This window comes from Syngnathus typhle, linkage group LG10, assembly GCF_033458585.1.
Source record: "Syngnathus typhle isolate RoL2023-S1 ecotype Sweden linkage group LG10, RoL_Styp_1.0, whole genome shotgun sequence".
In the NCBI taxonomy this organism is placed as follows: domain Eukaryota; kingdom Metazoa; phylum Chordata; class Actinopteri; order Syngnathiformes; family Syngnathidae; genus Syngnathus; species Syngnathus typhle.
Genome location: NC_083747.1, coordinates 9,125,264 through 9,149,435, shown reverse-complemented (window position 1 = coordinate 9,149,435; position 24,172 = coordinate 9,125,264). Strand labels below are relative to the sequence as shown.

At 40.8% G+C, this 24,172-nt stretch overlaps 1 protein-coding gene across 4 annotated transcripts; it reads left to right on the top strand.

Moving 5' to 3' along the window:
• Window positions 1–213: 213 nt before the first annotated feature.
• dop1a (DOP1 leucine zipper like protein A) lies at window positions 214–22,805 on the top strand. Of its 4 annotated transcripts, none has more exons than XM_061288242.1 (37): window positions 214–594; window positions 1,365–1,560; window positions 1,768–1,949; window positions 2,038–2,208; window positions 2,495–2,684; window positions 3,257–3,355; window positions 3,703–3,802; window positions 4,817–4,899; window positions 5,477–5,591; window positions 5,684–5,804; window positions 5,889–6,008; window positions 6,496–6,613; window positions 8,411–8,668; window positions 10,019–10,538; window positions 10,970–11,253; window positions 11,328–11,480; window positions 11,562–11,662; window positions 11,747–12,012; window positions 12,154–14,281; window positions 14,678–14,789; window positions 14,982–15,164; window positions 15,397–15,522; window positions 16,186–16,320; window positions 16,546–16,601; window positions 17,025–17,129; window positions 17,232–17,298; window positions 17,413–17,557; window positions 17,777–17,856; window positions 19,580–19,689; window positions 19,794–19,943; window positions 20,169–20,230; window positions 20,485–20,637; window positions 20,732–20,868; window positions 20,961–21,016; window positions 21,293–21,457; window positions 21,746–21,875; window positions 22,191–22,805. In XM_061288242.1, exons 2-37 carry the CDS (start codon window positions 1,423–1,425, stop codon window positions 22,497–22,499), a joined length of 7,428 nt encoding a protein of 2,475 aa, XP_061144226.1. In that variant the 5' UTR covers window positions 214–594; window positions 1,365–1,422; the 3' UTR covers window positions 22,500–22,805. The 4 variants fall into 4 exon arrangements, with proteins under 4 accessions (XP_061144226.1, XP_061144225.1, XP_061144228.1 ...); XM_061288241.1 differs by having other exon boundaries at window positions 4,790–4,899; XM_061288244.1 differs by lacking the exons at window positions 214–594; window positions 1,365–1,560; window positions 1,768–1,949; ... (2 more) ...; window positions 3,257–3,355; window positions 3,703–3,802 and adding an exon at window positions 3,809–4,125 and having other exon boundaries at window positions 4,790–4,899.
• Window positions 22,806–24,172: the final 1,367 nt, after the last annotated feature.

Genomic DNA, 24,172 nt, shown 5'->3' with positions numbered 1-24,172 from the left:
GTAATGTTATTTTGTTTGATAGAAAAGCGTAAAATACATAGATTTTAAGTTTTCTATGTAGTGTATCCAACCGACTTTCCACAAATACATTTATGATAATTCTATCAAACCGAAAGTGAGCGTAAAATGTTTTCTTAAATGTATTAATTATTTTATTTTGATAACACAAATTTTAGTTTCCGTAACGTTTTAGCGTAACAGTGATCATTTTACACTTCCAAAAGACGGAAGACGTCCATGCGGAAAAGCAGGTTGAATGTTACGGTCGGATGTGCTGCGAATCTGTAGTGTAGTCTGGGACCTGTCATTCTATTCCACCGCCGTTGTGATGATGATCTCATGGTTGATGATTCGCACACAGCAGGAGGAAGCACCGGGGAAATATGTAGAATATTTTCAGCCATCGTCTGCTTGCCAAGAGACATAAACGTTGTGAAATAATAAGTGTAAGGGGCCCTACCTCTCCATCCTCTTTAGCAACCTGTTAGCAAACGTTAGCGTCCTTGCTAGCGCGGTTACTGACGTGATAGCTCATTTAATCCACCGAATTTGGTGCATTGTTGAATGACACTTCTCGTCCACTAAGCTATGACGGTAAGCTATTTAATACAATGTTAATTCATTATTTGTGTTTACTGTCAAAAGCAGTTCTAAGACATTTAGCTGTTAGCCCAAGCACCCACTGCTGTTTACAGAAACCTCTGTACATTAGGGACTGCAATATGTGAACAATCGGTCAGTTCTACTGTATATAGTTTCAAGGATTTTTATATATTTAGAAGAACAAAAAAACGTGTGATGACGGTGTATTTAAAGTGAGTAGCTGACTGAAACCTGCTTTTTAAAAATCCCATTAGGTAGCTCCTAAAATATCCAAATGGCACATTATTATCGCCGATTAAGTGCCGTTTGTTTATTTATAAGAGGTGAATACTGATATCTACAACTGATATCTACAACTGACGTTATAATGCCTATTTTTGTGATTTTATCCATAGTAAATGATTACTGTTGTACATTTCGAGTCTGTGGTATTTCACGTTCTCCAGCAGAGTACGCCCTTGGCTTATTTTTGCAATTAACTCACGTTAGCCAACTTGGACAACATCAGTAGAATGTTAGCCCCTATTAAAAGTATTGCAATGACCCTAGTGGATCTTTGTTGTTTCAACTGTGATATTGTGAATATTCCAGAAAAAGTAGCTTAGTCACTTTCTCTTTTTTAGACCAACCTTCTTTCTAGTCCTACACATGGTCATGCGGTATGGTCATGCCTGCCAGGCCTTTAGTGTCATAGTCACCAAAGTAACTTCCAATCACAAATCTGTGTTTTTGTTGTCTCCTTGTGTGCTTTTCTGGATCAGGTGTGATACACACATGCATGCCTGGTGTTCAACTTGAGCACAATAGCCACCCAGGAGAATGAATGCAGAGGAAGTGGAGCTGCTAAGTGACTCCAAGTACAGGAACTATGTGGCAGCGGTGGATAAAGCCCTTAAAAACTTTGAGTACTCGAGTGAATGGGCAGACCTCATATCTGCTCTGGGCAAACTCAACAAGGTAACGATCCAAGTTGATCCTTTTTAATGCACTTAAGCGCACAAGTAGAGAATTCAAAACAAAAACATTCACTGGAATGGATCAATCAAGAATATGCACGAGAACCACTCTTGCATAGCAAAGCTTGCTACTAAACATTCTCAGCACTTATTCAAAACAAAGGGGAACTGGGATCAATGAGAGAGTTGTGTTTTATTATCCTCTCAGGTATTGCAGAACAATGCAAAATATCAAGTGGTTCCCAAGAAGCTGACAATCGGCAAGCGGTTGGCCCAATGTCTCCATCCAGCCTTACCCAGCGGAGTCCACCGTAAGGCTTTGGAGACCTATGAGATAATCTTTAAAATTATTGGACCCAAAAGGCTGGCCAAAGATCTCTTTCTTTATAGGTAATTGTTGCTTTTGCATGTGTAAGTGAAATTACTGTGGAGACACAACTGAAAATAACTAATTTCACATCATCTTTTTACAATGCAGCTCAGGGCTATATCCTTTACTCACCAATGCTGCCATGTCTGTAAAGCCTGTGTTGCTGGGCCTCTATGAGACGTACTACCTGCCTCTGGGCAAGACGCTGAAGCCGGGTCTACAGGGACTCCTGACTGGAGTACTTCCTGGCCTTGAGGAAGGATCAGAGTTTTATGATAGGTGAGAATGGTTGAAATTAGGTTTTAAGGACTTTTGAGAAAAAAAATAATAATCCAGATTGCCCTTTTTTTTTTTTCCTTCAATCAAAATTGCCTCTGTGATTTAACATGCGATTATTTATGATTATTATTTTATTTTAATGAAATTCCATTCACATGAGGTCACAGGTCATGGTGCTCTGTCCAAATTGCACCTCATCAAACCTGTAAAACATCCAGCTTTGACTTTTGGTAGGGTGTATTATACAACCAATATATTATAACCAAGCAGTGGATCTTTGCTACAGAACCAACACCCTTTTGGAGAAGGTGGCAGCAGCAGTGGAGCAGTCGGCATTCTACAGTGCCTTATGGGGCAGTATCCTTACCAGTCCCGCTGTGCGTCTACCGGGGGTCTCCTTTGTTCTACTGCACCTGAACCGCAAGCTCTCCATGGAGGACCAGCTTTACGTCATGGGGAGTGACATCGAACTCATGGTACGGGTTCGGTTCGTGAGAGCCGTCTTTACTGAAGAATGCATTCGATCCCATGCATTTTTTTACTTTTGTGTCTGATGAATGGGTATTTTAAGCCACATCACCAAGCCGGCATGGGATTGGTTCTGACTCAGTGACTGTGAATATTAACGTGAATATTGGTCAGTACGGGCACTGGTGACCATATGAAGGTGGAGTCCACTCTTTGCTCAAAGTCAAATTGAATAGGCTCTCTATCTCTACCTGAAAATCTAAATGGATGCTTTGGCGTCAGAGAGGGAGAGGGTGAGTGCCATGTCTGAATAAAGTTGCTGATAGTTTAGGTAGCATTCTTTTCCCACAGGAAAAAAACTCAACTCCACATTCTGTGGAGATAATGCTAATCATAGTACAATGATTTTCCAATGCTATAATTCTATTCTTTGGCCGGTAAATAGTACTATGCTACATAACCTGAAACAAGTTAAATGAATAAATGCATTAATAAACATTTGTAGAAATCAATTATTCAATAATTGGTAAAATCATCCCCATGTCTAATGTTTCCAAACATCTCTGTATTTTCTGATCAGGTAGAGGCTGTCAGCACATCAGTCCAGGACTCAAGTGTGCTGGTGCAGAGAAGCACTTTAGATTTGATCCTTTTCTGCTTCCCATTCCACATGAGCCAGGTGAGAACAGCTGTTGATGCCATCTGGAGGGAACCTCCCGGCATACGCTGTATTTTACAGTTAGATCTGAACATCAATTTGAGTGCCAGGTGAAAATACCGTTGTTTTACTCAGCGTAATCTTATAAACTTAATATGCACTTGTGTATAATGAGCCGATTTGCTCATTAGATACAAAAAGGGTGCATGTACTATGTATGTATGTATGTATGTATGTAATATGAGAAATAACAGTGCTACTTTTTTATAGCAGTGTTTTAATTTGGGGTATTTAAAAAGACTTATGGAGTTCTCGGTTGCCGTGTCTGTGTGTATGTGTGTGTAAATACTTTGTTCTGCTGTGCTCAGGCTACTCGCCCGGACATGATACGGATCCTGTCAGCTGCTTTGCATGTGGTTTTGAGAAGAGACATGTCCTTGAACCGCCGACTCTACGCATGGTTACTTGGTGCGAAACACACACACACACACATCTGAGCCCGTAGTATATCAGGATCACACTCATTGTTCTTAAATGTCAAAGGTAGACCCTTATATGCTTAATTTCAACTTGTTTACTGGAGAAACACATTAATTACCTTTTCCGAACGTTAACATGACCCAACAATTTTTTTACACAAAACAACGCTGACTCAGACCACCAAGCGATTTGGCGGGTTGTAGGAGTGCCGATTTCTAACATCCACACAATGTGCTCTATGCTACCCTTTTCAATTCTGTAACATTACTTTGTTTTCTTTTGTTTGCAACTGAACTCGGATCCACATGCTGGTAAGTGTCATCGCAATGGATGTATCAAGTTCTCTTGAAAGCACCTTCTACAGTATGCTTGTAACAATAGGATTTAAACTTCTCTTCATCTGAAATGACAAACATATTAACATAGTTTGGTTTTACAACCCTATGAACTCTGATCATAATTGAGGTGAGGAAGGCCAGCGGTTGGTTCTTCAGATGTTTTACTCGGGTTCGCTGTGACTTCCTTAATTTTTGTAGGCCGGTCACCTCTGGGAAGTTTCACCACTACTCCATGTTTTCTTCTTTTGTGGATAATGGTTCTCATCGCGGTTCATTGGAGTCCTAAACACTTCGAAATGGCTTTGTAACGCTTTTCTGACTGCTGGATGTCAAATACTTTATTTCTGATCTAATATTGACTTTGAATACTGGCATGGTGTTGCAGCTTTTTCAGATCTTTTGGCTGGCTTTATTTTGTCCAACAAGTTCTAGTTAGGAGATTTCTTGATTTAGCAGGTCTGGAATGGGTCAATGAAAATGAACTCAGCTCTCCCAAAAATGTGATTTGCCATAGTAAGGGCAACTTTTTTTTCCCACATAGAATCTGTTGTGTTTAAATATTCCTCCCCTTAAAGAATAAATGCACCATTTTAAAACTACATTTTAGAATTTGATTATTGTGATTTATATTCTGTAGGTTTTGACAACAATGGGCTAAAAACAGGCCCCCGTGCCACTCGCCAGAGCAAACCAGAAGAGCATGCTAGCCACTATTTCAACACCTTCTCAAAAGACATGCTTGTCCAGGTAGGAATTTTGCTTTTGAACACAATAGACCAAAACAAGTCACGTTGTAAAGAATTTGGCCATGCTTAAGAGTTTTGTGTGTGATATACGGGATGGTTATTTTTGCCCAATACAATCATCTTTTTTTAAATTTTTTTATTTATCTTCCAGTATTCCAAATCCTCTTGGGGTTTTTTTTGCGCCTTTTCTGGCAGCTAATTTTTTGATGTCTTTTAACTCAGTCCCGCCATGTGCTCTCCTGTGTCACTCAGGGGTTAGAACACACAGCACAGAGAAACCAGAAGGCAAATCTCGTTTTTAGAAAGTATTTTTGTTTTTGTCATTTGCTCCTGTGCCATCTGTTCCAATGTAGTTATTGCAACTCCCTCCATTGGGAGCGGGTTGGCACTACAGGGACTTCGCAGGCTTCAGTTCATTATGTGGCAGACGGAGCGTGAACACATGAAATAAAATAAGGGAAGGGGCTGGAAGATGTTAATAGTAGAATTGGTTTTGCCAAATTTGAAAACAAAGGTGTCAAGTAGTATTTCTCGGTTTGTCAAATGTATTTCTTGTCTGTTTAATTGTGTGTTTTTAGGCAATGGTGGGGATATTGCAGGGTAAAGTGCGAGGCGGAGAAGAGGAAAGCATTCTCATGCATGACCTTAAGCCATTTCGCATCCTTATCAGTCTGCTTGACAAACCAGAGCTTGGTAATATGTCGTATAGTATGAAAAGTTAGCGCTATAAATTCCTATGCCGCTCTCCAGTGTCCAGCTCGTGTCTTGTGTGCCTCTCCCTTCAGGTCCAGCTATCTTAGAGGATGTTCTTATTGAAGTGTTTCGTACACTGCACACAAAGTGTAAAACTGAGTTAGGCCTCCAAAACCAGAGTTCCTTCAGCAAGGACCACACACACCTTAACAGGCAGGTCCACTCAACCACCTTCTCTTTTCACATATTTTGAATTCATAGTATCATGCAAATGTCGACCTTTGAATTGCTTTTTAGCAAACTTCGAGAGAACAAGAAGACAGCGGAACTGATTAAAACAGCCAATCTCCTGTTCAACTCTTTCGAGCCATTCTACATGTGGGACTATATTGCTCGCTGGTTTGAGGAGTGCTGCAGGTTTCTATTTGGAAATAAGTTTTCATTATACCTCATTTTATTTCTTGGGGTAGGGTACACTGGTATCAAAAAGTTGATTTGCTCGTTCTTTTATCCATGACTATGCCAATTGTCATTCCTTTATTGTTCTCACTTTAGAGGAAGGCAGGGCAGTTATTTCTTTTTATTCAGGAGATTCATTTTTTAAATCTAATCAAACATGAAATGGGCCTTTTCCAGCAATCCATTCAATAGATCATTTTAAAAAATTTGGGGTATATTAATGGGTCTTTGAAAAAGAAAAGCCAAAGTGTAAGTTATTACTAATGTGGGAAAGTTTGTGCGAAAGGGCAATAAGATAACATTTATTTATTTTTTTGCACAATGGGTGAATTTGCATAAAAATTGCAGATTTGCCAGTCCTTATAAAGAACATCAAGATTGATCACTTTGCATTCAGTTTGTTTCTTCACCAACCAACAGATACACCATATGGCTTCTTTTGTAGGACGACACTGAATGTGCAAACGAGTATTCCAAAGCATGCCGGGAGTTTAGATACCTCAGAGCGCTCCTTAATGGAGTTTTGCCAGCTAGTTGATTTCCTGCTGGACATCGTTTCCTTGGTAAGTTTACTTGTGGGTTTTTTTTTCTTTCTTTTATGTTGTTGTTGGCTTTCCTACACCATCATCCATCATTCTCTTGTCTTCACTTTAGTTTTGATGTAGTAGGTGTTTGCCTTTATGTACCGTTATAGTACGTTAAAAAGAATCTTCTTTTATTTTTTTAAGTCCTGAATTTAATTTCTTATTTGAATCTTGATTTTAGTTGAATTTTCCAGTTGTGTATAATTGTTGTTTCTGTATTGTTAACTCAAGTTTCATTTATTGTACAGATTTTGTTTCTCTCTTTGTTTTCATATTATTCTGTGTCTGGTCCTGCTTCTTTCCATGCATTGAGATTCCCTTCTTTCCTAGCTCTGCTTGGGCTCTTAATATATTTCTTGCCCCCCCAATTTAGATCATTCACATCCTTTACGGTTTTTTGCTCAGTTCCCTTCCCTGAACAGACACTTCTTGGTCCTGGGATGTTTCTGCTATTTTTAACGTCTGTGCCTCCACTCTTGTTTCTTAGGTGTGCAACGCCCCACACAAGCACAAACTTACTTGTGTGTCTCTTTCCCTGCCCCAAAATATATAGCAGATTTGTAAACTGAAGTACGGTTTAGAAATCTGCTTGTCTGTACTGTATTTCCAATTCAGTTTGGAAATTCTTGTTTATTTCCCTGTTTCAATAGTGTGTGTGTGTGTGTCTGTGTGTGTTTTGGACACTGGCAAGAGAGGAATGTGATTAGTGTGCTGTGGCTTGTGCTCCGCTTGCTCCTGTCTGTTCAAACTATTTGCTCTTTCTCCCTGAAGCCTACTAGAAGCATGAGGGTAATCTGCCAGGTAAAGTACTGCTCTTTCCTGCTTTTTCACCTCATCCTGCTTCACTGAGGCTATGATAGCATTCCTGCAACATCCCACCAACTTTCATTTGGCCTCTAGTTCTACCCAGCTTTGCGTGATCATTTCTTAATTATGAATTGTGCTCTTAACTTCGAAATTCAGATGGGAAAGAAGCTCTGGAAATAATCTCGTGTAATAAAATCTCATCCATAATGTTTGGTGAGGATGTTGTGACAATGAAGTCTTCGCCCAGTGTGTCTGGGCTTTCTTAATTGCATGCAATTTTATGACTTTGTCTTGCTCACATATTTTTAAAGAAATATGAATACCAACTCTGTTTATGTATATTCCAATATTTATTTCATGGTTCATTTGTCCCTTTTTTCAAATTTAGTCAAAATTTCCTCGTTAAACATCATATATATATTAGTACGGAGCACTGTAGACTGTAGTTACTGTACTGTAAAATTTAACCTCTACACAAATGGCAAGAAATAAAAAAAACCAAATGCATATTGCAAGTTAGCATCTTGAAAAAAAAACTTTATAGAAGTTACAACAAAATGACTTCACTTTAACTAGAAATTATAAACACAAGTGGCCAGTGGTCATGACAATGCATAACTGGAAAAATTATATGTACTGTATACTATGTCCTTCAATTGTTTTAACTCACCATCATGACTAACGACACTCCTGATCTCGGCGCAAAAGTTTTGTGGTGGTTAAAGGGAGCCGTAGCTCTTACATAGTGTGAGTGCATAAATAATGCATCCAATGCATCTTTGAGTGTCCAGAAAAGCACTATATAATCTGATTTATTATTATTTTCATTGATATTGTTATTGTATTAATATTATAGTCTCTCTGATTATGTAATGAGAAGGGACAACGCTGCTGTTGTACATTTTGAACAGAGACATGGTGTGAATTTAATATAGACAACTTTGTTACATCTATTGTCACCTATTATAGGAGACGTACATCGAGATCCAGACAGAGCATCTTCCTCAGCTATTGCTGCGCATGGTGGCTGCACTGACCGGTCACCTGCAGACCTTGGGGCTTGGAGAGCTCACTCACTGCCTGCGTCTCTGCTCCAAGATCCTGAGCAAAGTACAACCACCATTAGTGTCCCCTTTGGCTCTGCCCCCAAGCCCCCAGGTGCAGGGCCTTTCCAGCTCCTGTGAAAATTCTACCGACTCCGCAAAGGATAAACAAAATGATACTACAGTGAGTATAGTAAAAGTAGTGACACATTCCACACGATTTACAGCTGTCTTAAATTTTGTAGCAAACCTTCAATTACCCTTCAGAATCAATGTTTTACTATTTTAAAACACATTAAAGAATGGTCTATCTATTATTGAGCACTGTAGTAATGGCTGTGCCGTATACTGTGTTTACTTCAACTTTAAGTTGATACACCTAGGTATTAAATTAAAAGTAGTTGTAAGTGGAAATAAACTACCGTATGCAGCTATAACAGCTTTGAGTTTTCTGGGAGGACTTTTACAATATGCTTTTATAGGGAGGACCATTGTTTTGTATTTTTGGGCAAGGTAATGCTGCAGCAGAAAACGTCATCGGAAACTAAAGAGTTTAGTCCAACTCCTCGATTATTTGATGTGTCTGAAGACTTTTAAATTTTATTGATGTTTATATTGTCCTTGTCCTAACACACAAGTTTGTGCTGTTACATATACATTATGCAATTTCCAATAACCACGTTTTGTTCCTGATAATTGTAGTTCAAGTGTCTTGACCCATTTTGCTTAAATTACCGCCCCCCCCTCCCTTCCCTCCATCCTAAACAAAAAAAGAGAGAAATGTAGTCAGTTCAGATTAGGTCAAGCAGCTCATTTCCAGCTTTGATGATCTGCTTTTGACTAGGTAGTCCCAGCTATGGCCCAGCCATCTCGTGGTCCCTTGAGACTACTCGTTCGCTGTCCCGGTCCTCCTGGTCTCAATAACTGAATTCTGCTTCGTTAAGTGAGTGCAAGCTCACTGTGGCATTCAGTCAATCTGTCCCATGTTCAGAGATGGATCAGTCTACACGGACTGAGCTGTGCCCGTAAGGAGCAAAGAAAAAGATGATAGTTAACCAACAGCTGAGCCCAGCTCGCCTGTACTCTCTTTGGAAGTACAGAAGAATGAAATAGCCTGTAGCTATCTCCAACAGAGTGGAAAACATGCCACATATATCCAACAAACACTTTTAATAGACCTCTGCCCCCACCCTGAGGAGCATATGGATGATGTGTGCTACCCTACATGCCACCTGAGTCCAGGCCCCAAAATGTGCCTGCTGATTTAATCAAGGTGAATCCCAGGATACTTAGCTGCGCCCAGTGACTGAAGAAAAAAAAAAATCAACTTGTTGCACTGTTTGCTGTTTACATGTCAACATCCTTTTTTCAGAACAACAGCTGTGGACAGATGTCAAAAGTTGTAGCACTTGTTCTTTGTTCATTTGTTTCACTGCTGATTAGTGTGGATGTCTGTGCTATGTACGATGTAAAATTGTGAGGGATTGAAGGAATTATTAAAGTGTTATTTTCTCTCCTTTTCATCTTCCCGCAGACCCTTCCTGTGACTGTCGATCCACATGGAAGTGGGGAGGTGTTCAAAGGTGTAGAAAATCATCCCATCTCATCTGAAACTTCCTTCACAGACTTTATCCAGTACCATGAGGGTGGCCCTGATACACATCCTGACATGCACCCAACACATAAAACGGGCATTCGTTCCTCAGGCCCATCACAACTTAAACCTGTGGACAAACCAGTCATGCAGTGCTGCTTGGAACACTTCCAGCAATTTATATCCCGGCTGATTACCTTGTATATATCTTCTGGAGAAGTGAACAAAGACGAGAAGGACAGAGGCCTAGCGGTACAGTCAACTAGCCTTGTATTGGAGAGTACCTCACATTGTGGGCATGTAGATCTTGCTAAGTCAAGCTTGGACACTGTGATGGTGCAGAAAGAGTGCATTGCTGCTTTTACTGCAGCCTGCCAGCTGTTCTTGGAGTGTTCCAGTTTTCCAGTGTACATCGCAGAGGGAAACCTGAAGGCCTCACCCACACAAGAACAAGAATGTGGTAAGTGTCCTAAAGAGTCGCTGCACCAATGTAATCAAAAGGCGGGGCTTCCGTAAAACATCACTAGTGTTCTCAGGCTTGCTTTGTAAAGGTACATGAACGCTCACACTTGATATTCGTTCTTGTCTCAGGTCTTTAAATGTCATACCACTTCAGAGATAGTATAGTCATTTTCGGTAATGTAATATTATGTGAGACTAGGAAACCACTTTTGTTTATTTAAGGTCACATCATCTTTAGAACAAATGTGGAAATGATTACTTTGGACACACTAAAGCTATTGGGTAAACATAATATCTATAATTCACAGTTCATGTGGTGTGATGAGTGGCTTTAGCTAAATGAACATCTGTTTATGAAAGACATTAAACCTTGTGAAAGCAACGCAGTAAATATAATCTATTCAAGTGTTTTTCTGCCCCTATATACAGACAGCGAACAGGGATGTCTGCCAGTGTGGCTGCAGGCACTCATGGATGCCACCTGCTTGGCTAGCAACTTCAGTCTGCAGGGTGTGGCCATTTCTCTGCTAATGGACCTTGTGGGACTCACACAGTCTGTGGCCATGGTAACAGCTGAGAGTGTGGCATCCAGTGGCAACTCTGAGTCTGCCCAGCCAATGAGTCCCAGCCAAGGGCGAGTGGCTGTTGTCATCAGGCCCCCACTCACTCAGGGAATTCTTATGTACATCGCGAACAAGACCGACTTCTTTAAGGTAGTCATCATATGGAACAACCATTTGTCTTTCCTCCTATTTTGCCCCTTACCATTTTGTCTGCTTGTGCATAGAATGTGGCTCTTATCCTGTGGGATCAGTTGAGTGAAGGAACACCTCAGCACCATCAACGAAGTGTGGAGCTCTTCTATCAGCTTCACAACCTTGTACCATCTTCCAGCATCTGTGAGGATGTGATAAGCCAGCAGCTCATGCACCGTGACAAGGTCAGTCCCGGGAATATCGCATCAGTGTGAGTAAAGCACCGCGCCGCAAACAAATCCTTGCTCTTTTATATTTTCTTACAGAGAATTCGCCTAGAAGCCCATGTAAAGTTTTCCGTGCTGTGGCATTTGACACGAGATTTAAACATGACCAAATCTTCTCCTTTTAATCGCACATTTGACAGGTTGGTTCAAATGCATTTGTCTTTGCAGTGCGCTTGGTATTCCTCTAAATTTGTTATTTTTTCATCTTTTATTTTACCCGACAGATCTCTTTTTATCATGCTAGACAGCCTGAGTTATTGGGATCCTTGTACAAGTTCAGTTGGCCGGGCATGGCTTAATCAGGTCCTTCAGCGACATGACATTGCTCGGGTACTGGAACCACTCCTTCTTCTTCTTCTGCACCCAAAGACCCATAGAGTTTCCATTCAGAAAGTACAAGCCCAGCGCCACTGGGCCCATGTCTTTCCTGGCCTGACTGAAAATGAACCATCAGAACCTGTAGACACCAGAGACTCAGGGTTCTCTGAAAGTGAGTCTCCTTCTTTTCATTTTGTAAATGTTATATATTGGATATGAAATATTAGTAGGTGTGACTCATTAGTCATTTCTTGCCTTTCCATTGCCTCGTTACAGTAACATTTTAGCCAGTTTTTTTTATTTCTGTCATTAGACTTCAGCCGTATGCAAGTGGACAGAATGGCACAGAGAGATTTCCCAGGTCTTGAAGTCGGTGACATGGAGCCATTTTGTCTTACTGTTAACCCTCTGAGTGACAGCTTATCCATACTGAGTCTGAGCAGTGAGAATTTACAACTAACTGCTGGATTTCAGCCTGCTGATCAGCAGGAGGAGCCCCATTCCTCTGAATCGACTGGTTCTCATTCCTCTCCAGTGGAAAATCAAAGTTTTGATGAGCCGGAGGTTGTAAACAGCATATCCAATAGTTCAGATCAACAGCCTGCTTCCTCAGATTCTTTGTCTGAAGACTCATTAGAGGAGACTGTTTTCTCTGTCGTAAACGATCTGATAGAAAATGTTCTGAGTTTAGTAGCTGAAGAGTCTCATGATATGCCGATTCAGTCTGAAGACTGGCCTCAGTCAGACTCGGAGAGTACTTCCTCAGATATATCCACTGGTGCCCATCTGGACTCTGGACCTACTCAAAGCTGCAACCACCAGACGCTGCCAGAGATGCTGGCTGAAGGAACACTGGAATTCCTTGGCGTCCCTTCACCTGATGTAGCTGCAGAAGAGCAGCAGCACAGAGAGGGCATCATTCGTCATAGTTCCTCACCTTCCATTGTCACATTACCTGACAACGCAGACCCAGCCATTTCAGACCGCAATCTGCAAGTGGACAACTCTCAAGGACGCAAACGTAGCCATAGCAGCACGCAGCTCAGCCTTAAAGGCAAAATCATGGAGAAGCTGGCTGACAAATCCACAGGGGCTAAGCCTAAGACAAAAAAGTCCAAAAGGAAAGAGGAGGCGAGGCAGAGAAAAGCAGCAACCCAAGCTGATAAAACACAAACACCCAGTATATTCTTTGGGGATAGCCTAGATCTGGAGAACTGGTATAGCTGTGGGGAAGGGGAGGTATCAGAAATCGAAAGTGACACCGGCTCACCCAGTGGCTGTTCAGGTGGAAACGTTGGCGGTGTCAGTGTCGCAGGACGTAGATTGTCTTCCGACCCTTCTCGCTTCAATATCCATCCTCTCTACCAGCATGTTCTTCTATATCTCCAGTTATATGACTCCTCCAGAGCCCTACATGCACTTTCTGCAGTTGCAGCAATGCTAAGGTCTGCTCCCTCTGGATTTGTAAGCGCTATTTCCACTACCAGCATCAACAACACCTACACGCCCCAGCTATCTTTGCTCCAAAACCTGCTGGCTCGTCACAGGGTGTCTGTCATGGGCAAAGACTTCTACTGCCCCATCCCACAAGACTCCCACTCCCACTCATTCCGCAGTGCCATGTATCTGGAAATCATCATATCACTTTGTCTATACTTCCTAAGAAGCTTCTATTCGGCCCATGTGACAGCAGGCTCTCAGGACTTGGCGGGTAACCGTGCCATGCAGCTGACCAGTATAGAGGTCTTAACTCTTCTTTTCAGTGAGCTGGCCAAAGTCACAGGTGGCTCTGCAAAAGGATTTGCTAGTTTCATCTATGATGTCTTGTCCAAATGTAAAGTTCAGAAGGTGGTTCTCCATTGCCTGCTCTCCTCCATATTCAGTGCTCAGAAATGGCATGACCAACGGGTGGCTGGTGTAAACATGTCCACGGTGGAGGAAGGTCTGTCAGAAGATAGTATTATCAACTTGTCAGAGGACCAGATGGACAGTTGTAGTGCAGTCCAGTCTCAATTACTGAGACTACTCCAGAGCCTAGTTGTACTTGAGCACAAGGTTCTTGTACCAGTCGAAGAAGGTGGAGAACCTGCGGCGGGAGCTGCAGGAGCTGTAGCAGCAGGCAACAGCACAGGAACTGGGTTTGAGTTGTTAGGTGGAGATGTGGAGCATGTGAACCCTCAGCAGCCAATGACATCACTACAGTATCTTCACGGACAGCCGATCACAGCACAGGGCATGTTTTTATGCGCTGTGATAAGGGCACTGCATCAACACCATGCATGTAAAATGCACCCTCAGTGGATTGGACTCATCACAGCCACACTCCCATACATGCGGAGGATTCTAAGAAGGGTGGTTGCATCAGTCACTCTACAGCTTTGCAGGAACTTGGACAATCTTCTTCACCAGTACCAATATGAGACTGGGATTACTGACTCCAGGTATTAAGAATTATATCATGGTTATTGCTCATGTGAAAATGATACATATTATATCGAATTTAAGAAACATTACAATTATTTCATGATACACTGCATAAATTGAAGAAAAATATTTAATTTTGCTTTCAAACTGGATTTTTACATGAAAGTCAATTTCTTAACACCAGATGGCACTGTAGGGCAAAAAAAGAAAATACACTACAGTACAACTTTAATTTTGGAGAATATGAAATGTGCTTTACATATAAGATAAAATAATGATACAACCACACAGACAGTAAATTAAAACAATTTAATATGCAGTCTTTTTAATATGCATGTAAAGTAGACTTGGTAAATCCATGTTTTGGAACTATTTCGGGTTTCTTATATACTATATAAACTTTCTTTTTGTAGACCCCAATGGATGGCACTCTGCATTCCTCCTGACCTGTTACTGACAGTACTGGAGGGGATCACTGCAATCATCCACTACTGCCTGCTTGATCCCACTACCCAGTACCACCAGGTGATCCCATAATTCATGTACTGTAAACACAATGACCTTTTTTTGTGCCAAATCAATGCTGAATACAATATTATTGTCTTACTTGTTACGCAGTATGATTACTGATATTAATCATATGGTAGACAATTAGCATTTTTGGCTAGTATTTGCATTGTATTTACATTGCTGACTCTCCTATTGATGACCTGTCAGTTACACGTGAGTGTTGACCAGAAGTACCTGGCTGAGGCTCGCTCAGGCATCCTGTCCATTCTCCACACCATCATGTCGTCTGTCACGCTACTCTGGAGTGTCCTCCATCATGCTGACAGCTCTGAGAAACCAGCTGCTGCTTCTGCTGCTTCCACTTCCAACATCAATTTGGGCTCCACTAAGGTATTTTAACCTAATGGCAGATAACTTAGGACAATGTTTACAGTATTCCAGCAGTTTAGTAAGTTTAGAGGTGTCACTCCGGTGTATTCAATATTGTGTATTGTGTTAGTTGTGCAATACAGCAATCATAGATTTTAAGTGAAGTAGTTGAAGGTGTGTATAATCTAAAACGCTAATGGGTTCCCAGATAGGACATAACAGCATACATTTCTTACTTGTTTCTCATCTACAGAAAATTCGCCAGCAAGTCCTAGAGCTTCTCGGCCCTATTTCCATGAACCATGGTGCTCACTTTATGGCAGCCATTGCCTATGTTTGGAATGAAAGGAAACAGCTCAAGACACCTGTCAGAAATAAAGTGGGTCTCCTTATACCCCGCCACAAACAATAATGTATTGCATTGTACTTGACTAGCATTTTTAGAATACTAGTTTAACATGTATTTTAAGTTTTAAAGGCAAATGATTGGCCTTTATAACTGTTTTGAGAAAAATGAATAACGTGCAACTTTTAACAAAATGGGTGGTTAGTCCAGAGTTTTGTACTACTTGTATGTTTGTATGTCCGATGCCTAATACATTTTATCATGCAGAGACCAATTTACGTATTCCATATGTTTTACTAATTTCCCCAAGGTTCGAGGCACCTCACTATTTTTTTTGCAGAAAATTCTGAATTTCCAGTCAGAAATTCCTGTCAATCCTTTTCTGTTCACCAAAATAGGTACAAAAACTGAATTTAATGTTGTTTTGGTGAATTTGATTGAGATGCAGGCAGATTGCATTTAGGACATAAATCCAAAAAGTACACAGACTTGTTAAGCAATATTAATCGTCCAGTACTGCGGAATACTGCTATAACAAAACCCTTACATTGGATAGTAGTCAAAAGTATTTTTCAAGGTTGCCGTATGCAATATGCATTTACTCCACTAAAAGATAACTATAAAATGCTCAGAATGTCTCTGTACTTTATTTGTCATAGTTATAAGAACTCTGCTTTGGTTCTGTATGACTTTCAGGTGATTCCTGTAGCTAGTGATGAACAGCTGCTGCTGGTTGAGCTGGTTCGCTCAGTGAGTGCCATGCGCACTGAAACTGTCATGCACACAGTCAAAGAGGTTCTGAAGCAGCCACCAGCTATTGCAAAGGATAAGGTTGGTCTTTTTAGACTTTGCTGCCATTACCAAGTAGACATTTGGACTTACACAAACATCCAGTAGCTATATATTTTTTCCACACCACCTATGTAATATAATGTACTTTCAGGCAGTAAGTTAATTTAGAGCAAATTTTGATCAAATAGATGGTGTTATTTTTCTCAACAATGACTTTACCCCCTTTATACATGGTCTCTCATTTCATTGCTTGGAACATTTTAGAAACACATTTCTTTGGAGGTCTCCATGCTGCAGTTCTTCTATGCATATGTCCAGAGGTGAGTTTGTTACATATGAACATCAGTATACCGTACAGTGTATTGATAAAATACTGTACATCAGTTGCAAAGCTGATGATTTGCTCACCCTAATACAGTGCTTCTCAAATAGTGGGGCGCGCCCCCCAAGGGGGGCACGGTGCTATTCCTGGGGGGGCGCGTGTGACCCTGGGGAACAGGCTTTTTTTTTGGCAGTACTAGAATAAAGTGTAATTGCGCGTTTACTACAGCAGGGGGCAGTGGCGCTCTCATTGTTACTTCTGTCACGTTTGCGACAGTGCAACATTTTACGACTTACAAGACAAGTTAGGATAGTCACGGTGGGGAGGGGGGGCGCGAATAGTTTTCTTCTTGCTAGGGGGGGGCGTAACAGAAAATAATTGAGAAGCACTGCCCTAATAGCATGTTTTCTTACTGTCATAGAATCCCTGTATCCACGTTAGTTGATAGCTGGCCTTCTCTGCTGGCTCTGTTGAAGGACTCCGTGCAGTTAGGCTTGCCTGCCCCAGGACAGTTTCTAATACTTGGGTCTGTATTTTAGTGTTTTTCTGAACAAATCAAGATATTGAGATTAAACCTTGTTTCACGCTGACATTTTACATGGTTCTTATATTTGTTTCTGTTCTCCAGTGTACTGAATGAATTCATTTTGAAGAACCCTAATCTGGAAAGTAAGAAGGACCAGCGAGAGCTCCAGGTTAAAACTTTGGTTGCCTACATTTTCAATTGTCTTTTAATTTAATTCTAACATTGCTAACGCATCTTCATGTGCTATGTTTGTTTGCTTGTTTATGATTTTGATGGTGTTCAGGATGTGACACATAAAGTGGTGGAGGCCATTGGGACAATTGCAGGCTCCTCTCTAGAGCAGACCACATGGCTGAGGAGAAACCTGGAAGTGAAGGCCTCTCCTCAGATAGTTGTGGATGGAACTAACCTTGAAGCAGATGTTGAAGGTTATTTTTCTTATACTTATCAAGGACACTGCACAATCATCCAGTCCTATAATGTGCAATCCAGCTAAAGTAAATTTAAGATAATCTGAAAAAATGACCCAGACATTTATACAAAAATACCAATTTACTCATGTGAAGCTTAGAATGTATTATATTTTTTTCATGGGCATGTGCTCCTTAGCCCCTGCTAATATTTTGCATATGTGTGTTTCTTTTTAGATTTAATGCTTACAGTTATGGAGGCCTCTAGCTTCACCCCATCCGTTTACAGCGTTCATGCCCTCACGCTGCTGGCTGAGGTAAAACACTGCACTGCACCAATCCACCGGTCGATCTAACTCTTCATCCTGCACTCACTTGTGAACAAGAACGCAAGATACTTGAGCTCCCCTACTTGGAGCAGGATTTCATCACTAATCTTTGACTAGAACAAAGTTTTCATCAAATGCAACAGAGCATCCTTAAAATTATATTTAAGATTGTTGTAAACCCCTGTAACATTATCCATCACAACACGATGCTTATACATAGAAAAAAATACACTGGAACCTTGGTTTTTCGAATGCCCAAGTTTACTAACATTTTGGTTTATAAACTGTTATTTAAAACTAATAATTACATTGGGCAGTATTTCACACTGAACTTAAATACTACTGCACCCAAAAAGTGTAAGACACAGCAAAGTTATGTGATATCCCGTTGTTTTAGCGTATTAAATTGTGTTTTCATATACTTCTTTATTGCTCAGAATATAATTTTTAACCAAGCAACAATCAGCATAAAGCAAATTTAATGTTGTTCTTTTACTGGAATGGATTAAATGCAATTATGCTCAATTCAGTGGAACCATTTAACTTTTTTTTAAATGTTTTCGTCTTAAAGCAATTTCACAGAACAAATTATATTTGGAACCTGAAGTTCCATTGTATATTTAAACTGTGATTCAATGTAAAGGTGTTGCACATAAAAGTTAAATTAAAAAATATTAGCACCTTAGGTGTCCTAAAACTTTCAGTCCTCTGCCCTATTTAAAGAGGAACAAGTAGTCACTTTGCTTTTTGGGGTCATGGTGTGAATCACAGACCAGAGGAACCAAAGGAGAGAGATGTCTCAGGAGATTGGATTACCAGTATTTGCTACCGTTGCGAGACCTGATACTTACCTTGAAATAAGGCTGGTATCAGTACTCGGACATCCCTAAAATAAATAATTGAAAAAAGCCACACTGGAGTTTGCCAAACTGCATGGTGACAAGACACAAATCTCCTGAGAGAATATCCAATGAATGGACAAGAAAAAAGTGAAACATGGAAAAAAAAAACTTAGCAATTAGTGTCCTTGACTGCATTCTAGAACATCATCGTACCTGTCTACAGGAGCCTTTTTAGGGTGTATACTGCTCAGTAGAGGCTATTTACAACGTTAATAGTAGGTCCATCAATATCCTTACATAAGAAGACAGATCTTTTTGTTGGTTAAGCACCAAGCTTCTATTATCAGGTTTGCACTTACAGGTATACAAACAAGAGTTCAATTTAGTTGGCCTAAACAACTGATATCCTCAAAGCTGATAAATGGCCTCCCACCCCATTTTTATTTAGGACTATTTATAAAGAGTAAAGAAGCCAGCATGTTGCCCTGCTGATATTGGCGAGGTGGGACACATAAATAATTATTAAAAGGTCTATAAATCTAATTTCTTTGGTGCTCTGAAGTGAGCCTGACAAATCACTAACCTCATCATTCAAGCTATACAAGAGAGTCAATGCAGCAGGTTCAGCTTCCTTGTCGCAGTGTTTTCCACTTGTGTTTATACGAGATAATTTATTCTCTGCACGTCAAAGTGTCACCATAATGCTGCAGTGCTATTTGTAATTCTGTTAACTGCCACAGCAATGTTGATAGTCTAGGTGCAGATTTAAATCAGGTGAATGTGGTAGATCAAATCATATTTCGAAAGATTGTCCCTCAGAGGTGTGGCGTTCTCAGGATTTACACAGACTGACTGGAATTCATTGGCAGGTGCTGGCTCACTTGTTGGACATGGTGTTCTACAGTGATGAGAAGGAGCGGGTTATACCGCTGCTGGTCAATATCATGCACTATGTAGTTCCTTACTTACGCAACCACAGGTAAGTGACTGTTTGCGGGTGATGCTAAGATATGACTCAGAATTGTCTGTTGAGTGCCTTCAACTTTGAACCAATGTCATGCATTGTCTTCATCTCTTTTTCAGCGCTCACAATGCTCCCAGCTACCGAGCCTGCATTCAGCTGCTGAGCAGTCTAAGTGGGTACCAGTACACGCGTCGGGCCTGGAAGAAAGAGGCCTTTGACCTCTTTATGGACCACACCTTCTTCCAGATGGACTCATCCTGTGTCAGCCAGTGAGTAAAAGAGTCGGTCAGCGTGGACCAGGATTTCTTTTAAGTTCGGGTTTCTGCTTCAAATTGAGACTGGTGTGCATCACAAACAAAGAAATGAAGGAATGAGTTTCAAGAGAATTTACAGTTTTTGTACAGTATACTGTTGTAGTTCAGAAATTAATCCATGATAAATGGAGACACATTTTTGTTTGTCACTGTGTCTAACATGTATATATTTTTCTTCAGCTGGAGGGCGATCATTGACCATCTGATGACTCATGACAAGACCACATTCAGAGATCTTATGAGTATGCTTTATTTTCTAAATTGTAATGATTTTTATAGAACCTTCATCTGTTGGTGATATCTTTTTTTTTTAGACCTGCATCTGTTACTCATAATTTGAGACTGTTTTTGCCCGACTGGCATTTAAAATCACGTAAACAAATCCTGCATCAGTCTAAAACTATTTTATGTTCTGGAAAGCGTTTTGGTATAGAATTGAGGCTCTGATTTAGAACTGAATAATTTCACATATGTCTGTCTCTGCGTCGTCCCTCAGCTCGCGTGGCTGTAGCCCAGAGCAGTTCCCTGAGTCTGTTCACAAACAGAGATGCTGAGCTGGAACAGAGGGCCATGTTGCTCAAGCGCCTGGCCTTCACAATCTACAGTAGTGAAGTGGACCAGTACCAAAAGTACCTCCCTGACATACAAGGTAATGATGATCTCTAGTAAGGCAACTATTGCTTGTTTCCGATTTTCACTTTTGTACTATTCTAATCTGCCTATTTCACTCTGTGTTCTCTCAGAGCGCCTGGTAGAGAGCCTGCGTCTTCCTCAGGTACCCATCCTGCATGCGCAGGTGTTTCTCTTCTTCAGGGTGCTGTTGCTACGCATGTCACCTCAACACCTCACCTCATTATGGCCTACTATGATCACGGAACTGGTGAGCTGTCAATGTATTTTTCATTCACCGGTACATTGATGTTCACCTTTGTCTATTGTCCATTTCATAACCTCTACGTCTGTTCTTTTTAGGTTCAGGTGTTTTTGTTGATGGAGCAAGAGCTGATATCAGATGAGGACATATCAAGGTAGCGCTGTCAAGAGTGAATATAATGCTACCTCAGCTATGAAATTAATTTGTTTTGAGGCTCTGTTCATGAACCAAAGCAATCTTTTTGAAATGATCAGTAATAGAGTTAATTTGTTCATCCCTAGAACCAAGTTGCTTTTGCCATTGGGCAGCAGACCTGATCAAAGGAATATGTGTACCGAAATATTGCTTGTGAACTGATTTGTTTGTGAAGTGAGGTTCCACTGTAGTGACATATCTCTGTTAACCCCGATGACTAATCTTGTGTCCCAAGGACATCTGGGCCATCTGTGGCCGGCTTGGAAACCACATATTCCGGAGGCAATGGCTTCTCAACGTCCTACAACAGCCAACGCTGGCTCAACCTCTATCTGTCAGCTTGCAAGCTGCTGGACTTGGCCTTGGCCCTGCCGCCCGAAAGCCTGCCTCAGTTCCAAATGTCAGTATTTTGCGAGCCTATTCTATAATAAGTTTTACAGACTCTTAAGTGGGGAAAATCCCAACTGGCATTCACTATTGGGATTGGTCAAATGTCCTTTAAATAGCAAATGGAAGAAGTGAATAATAATTAAATTATAAGATGGTTCTTGGGGGTAAATACATGTGACTGTTTGAAATGGAAGAATCTATTGAAACCACATAACAGTAACAGTATTACTGGTCACTTAAGGCACCAGTCAGCTTTAACAGTTAGGTTTTTGTGTGCTGCCATCTTTATTGATCCCAGGTACCGATGGGCCTTCATTCCTGAAGCCTCAGATGATTCTGGAATGGAGGTGAGACGGCAAGGGACTCATCAGCGGGAGTTTAAACCCTACGTAGTCCGACTCGCCAAGCTGCTCAGGAAACGAGCTAAGGTACAGCATCCTCACAAATCTATTAAATGAGTGTGATCCAAAACTTATTTTTTTAGCAAATGTCCACAGTCCACCACCATTTTCATATTGTTAATTACAGTTATTTGTTTACCAGCATAACTCATAACTTTTGTGGAGCAATATGATAGGCACAACATTTCATTAGGATTTATTTAAATACAATTTTAAGTGTATTGATGAGAGGAAAAAAACATTTGTTGACAAGCGTAAACATTCCGCCACTCTCTGTAAACAGATTGACCTTGCCAGAGTTCCACACTGAACTCCATGCCCTTGTTGATGTCTTCTCCACAGAAAAATCCAGATGATGACTGCTTCACTCGAACACTTTCCTGGGAGCCAGGCCACTTGATGCTAACTCTCTATGTAATCCGCAGCATGGAGCAGCTGCTTCCTTTCTTCAACCTGCTCAGCCAGGTGTTTAACAGCAAAGCCAGCAGCCGCTCAGGTCCCGCTTACGCTCACAACCGTGCAGCTGGCTCCTTCCCTAGTCCAAAGGAGGGCCACAAACTGGAGAGCCAGAAAGTGTTCTGGAGTCGGGCCAGACAAAACATTGAGGAAATGGTCGAAAAGGACTTTCTGGAAGGTCTAATTAAAACGTGAAAACACAGGAGATTTCTACATTCTGATCAGCACTAGTGAAAAACCTCAACTTGTATTACTGCAACAAGCTGATACAATTGTGGGAAAATACTTTGTACATTTTTTGGTATTTATAATTATTTTACATTTCAAAAGCTCATTGATTTTAATTATTTGTACAGAGAGAAAGGCCTTGATGGCTGACTTTTAATAATTCAAGTTAGTCCTGTGGGACCAAGAAAAGATGCCGTGCCATTCCATATCGACGTGACTTAATAAAAGTTTCTAACTAGAGCGGCACACTTCCGATGTTGCTGTCTTTTGAAATGAAGTTTTCTGATTCTTTGCTGAGCTCTAGCCTTTTACTAGCAATGAAATGCCACTAAAATCAGCAGTAAGCACTTTTAAACACGAATACACGAAATGTAACAATTCTGGCAAAGCCACTCACATTTTCTAAAATTTTATTTTATTGTTTATTTGACTGGGACAGTGTATGTCAATGGACATTTCTGTAGCTGCACCAGAATTAGCCAAAGGACACGTGCCTCGGTCAGAGCTGTCCTGTCTTAGCCACGCCCACCACATTAAATCTAATACAAGAGTAGAGGCAATCACAAAAATACTGTTCAATGACTGTATACAAGAAAAATGCAAACTTTAGAAACATCTCCCAATATTAGTTCTACACCAGTGGCTTTACTGTAAAACTGCACATTAGTATCTATGCTTCACCACGCAAGTATATAACTCGCTGATTATTCTTTGCTGTAAATGAAAACACACTGATTTGATTATTTACCAGATGCTTTAGTTTTACAGATGATGCGATCAATTAGATGTATAGAGTGAAACGGCCCTTAAAACAATGTAAAATGCAGGTGTGGTTTATTAACCCTCCTGAATATTTACCCATTACACAGTCTGTACAACCACAGTATAGAGTATAGCACGGAATAATAATAATAATCGTAGTAGTAGCAGCAATGAAGTAAAAATAATCACTCTTTGCACTCAATATGAATAAATAATACAGGATAAGAGCACTGGTAGTGTCGTGATACAAACTATTGCCATTAACGCGGACATGGTTTTCCCAGCTAGGGTGATGCCGAGATAAATATCTTTCTGTGTAAGAAAAAAAAATAAAACAGGTCATGCAAGTGACCCACTGTGGCAACCCCTGATGGGACAAGATGACAGTCACAAAAACTATGATTAAATAACATCAACAAAAAACATTTTAAGATTTCATCGCAGTCATTGTTGAAGGGCGTGAGTGAAGCCAACAGCTTAAGGTAAATTTCTATTTCTGATCAAATAAAATACATTCGCAGCCTGAATCTAAATATCCAGTGGCTGCAAAACCACCAGCCACAGTGTTGCACGAGCAGGGTTGCATGCACAAGATCAGCACCACGGACAGCGATAAAGCTACATGATGGTGACTGCGAGGGGTGTGTCAAGGGTCGCGGGATGTCCCTGATCACCTTCAAGCCCTGAATGTCAACGAGCTTCATTAACCCTTCGCGTCCTTTCTGTCTTCGTCCGCCGCAGTTCTCGCGATGGTAGAAAGAGGCAGCCGCAGTTTGGGCATTGGTACGGCACTGTCACGTGAAACGGCGAAAGGGCGGGGCGCGGCGACAAATGCAAAAATAAATAAATAACAAGACCGAAGAGGACACGAATACAAT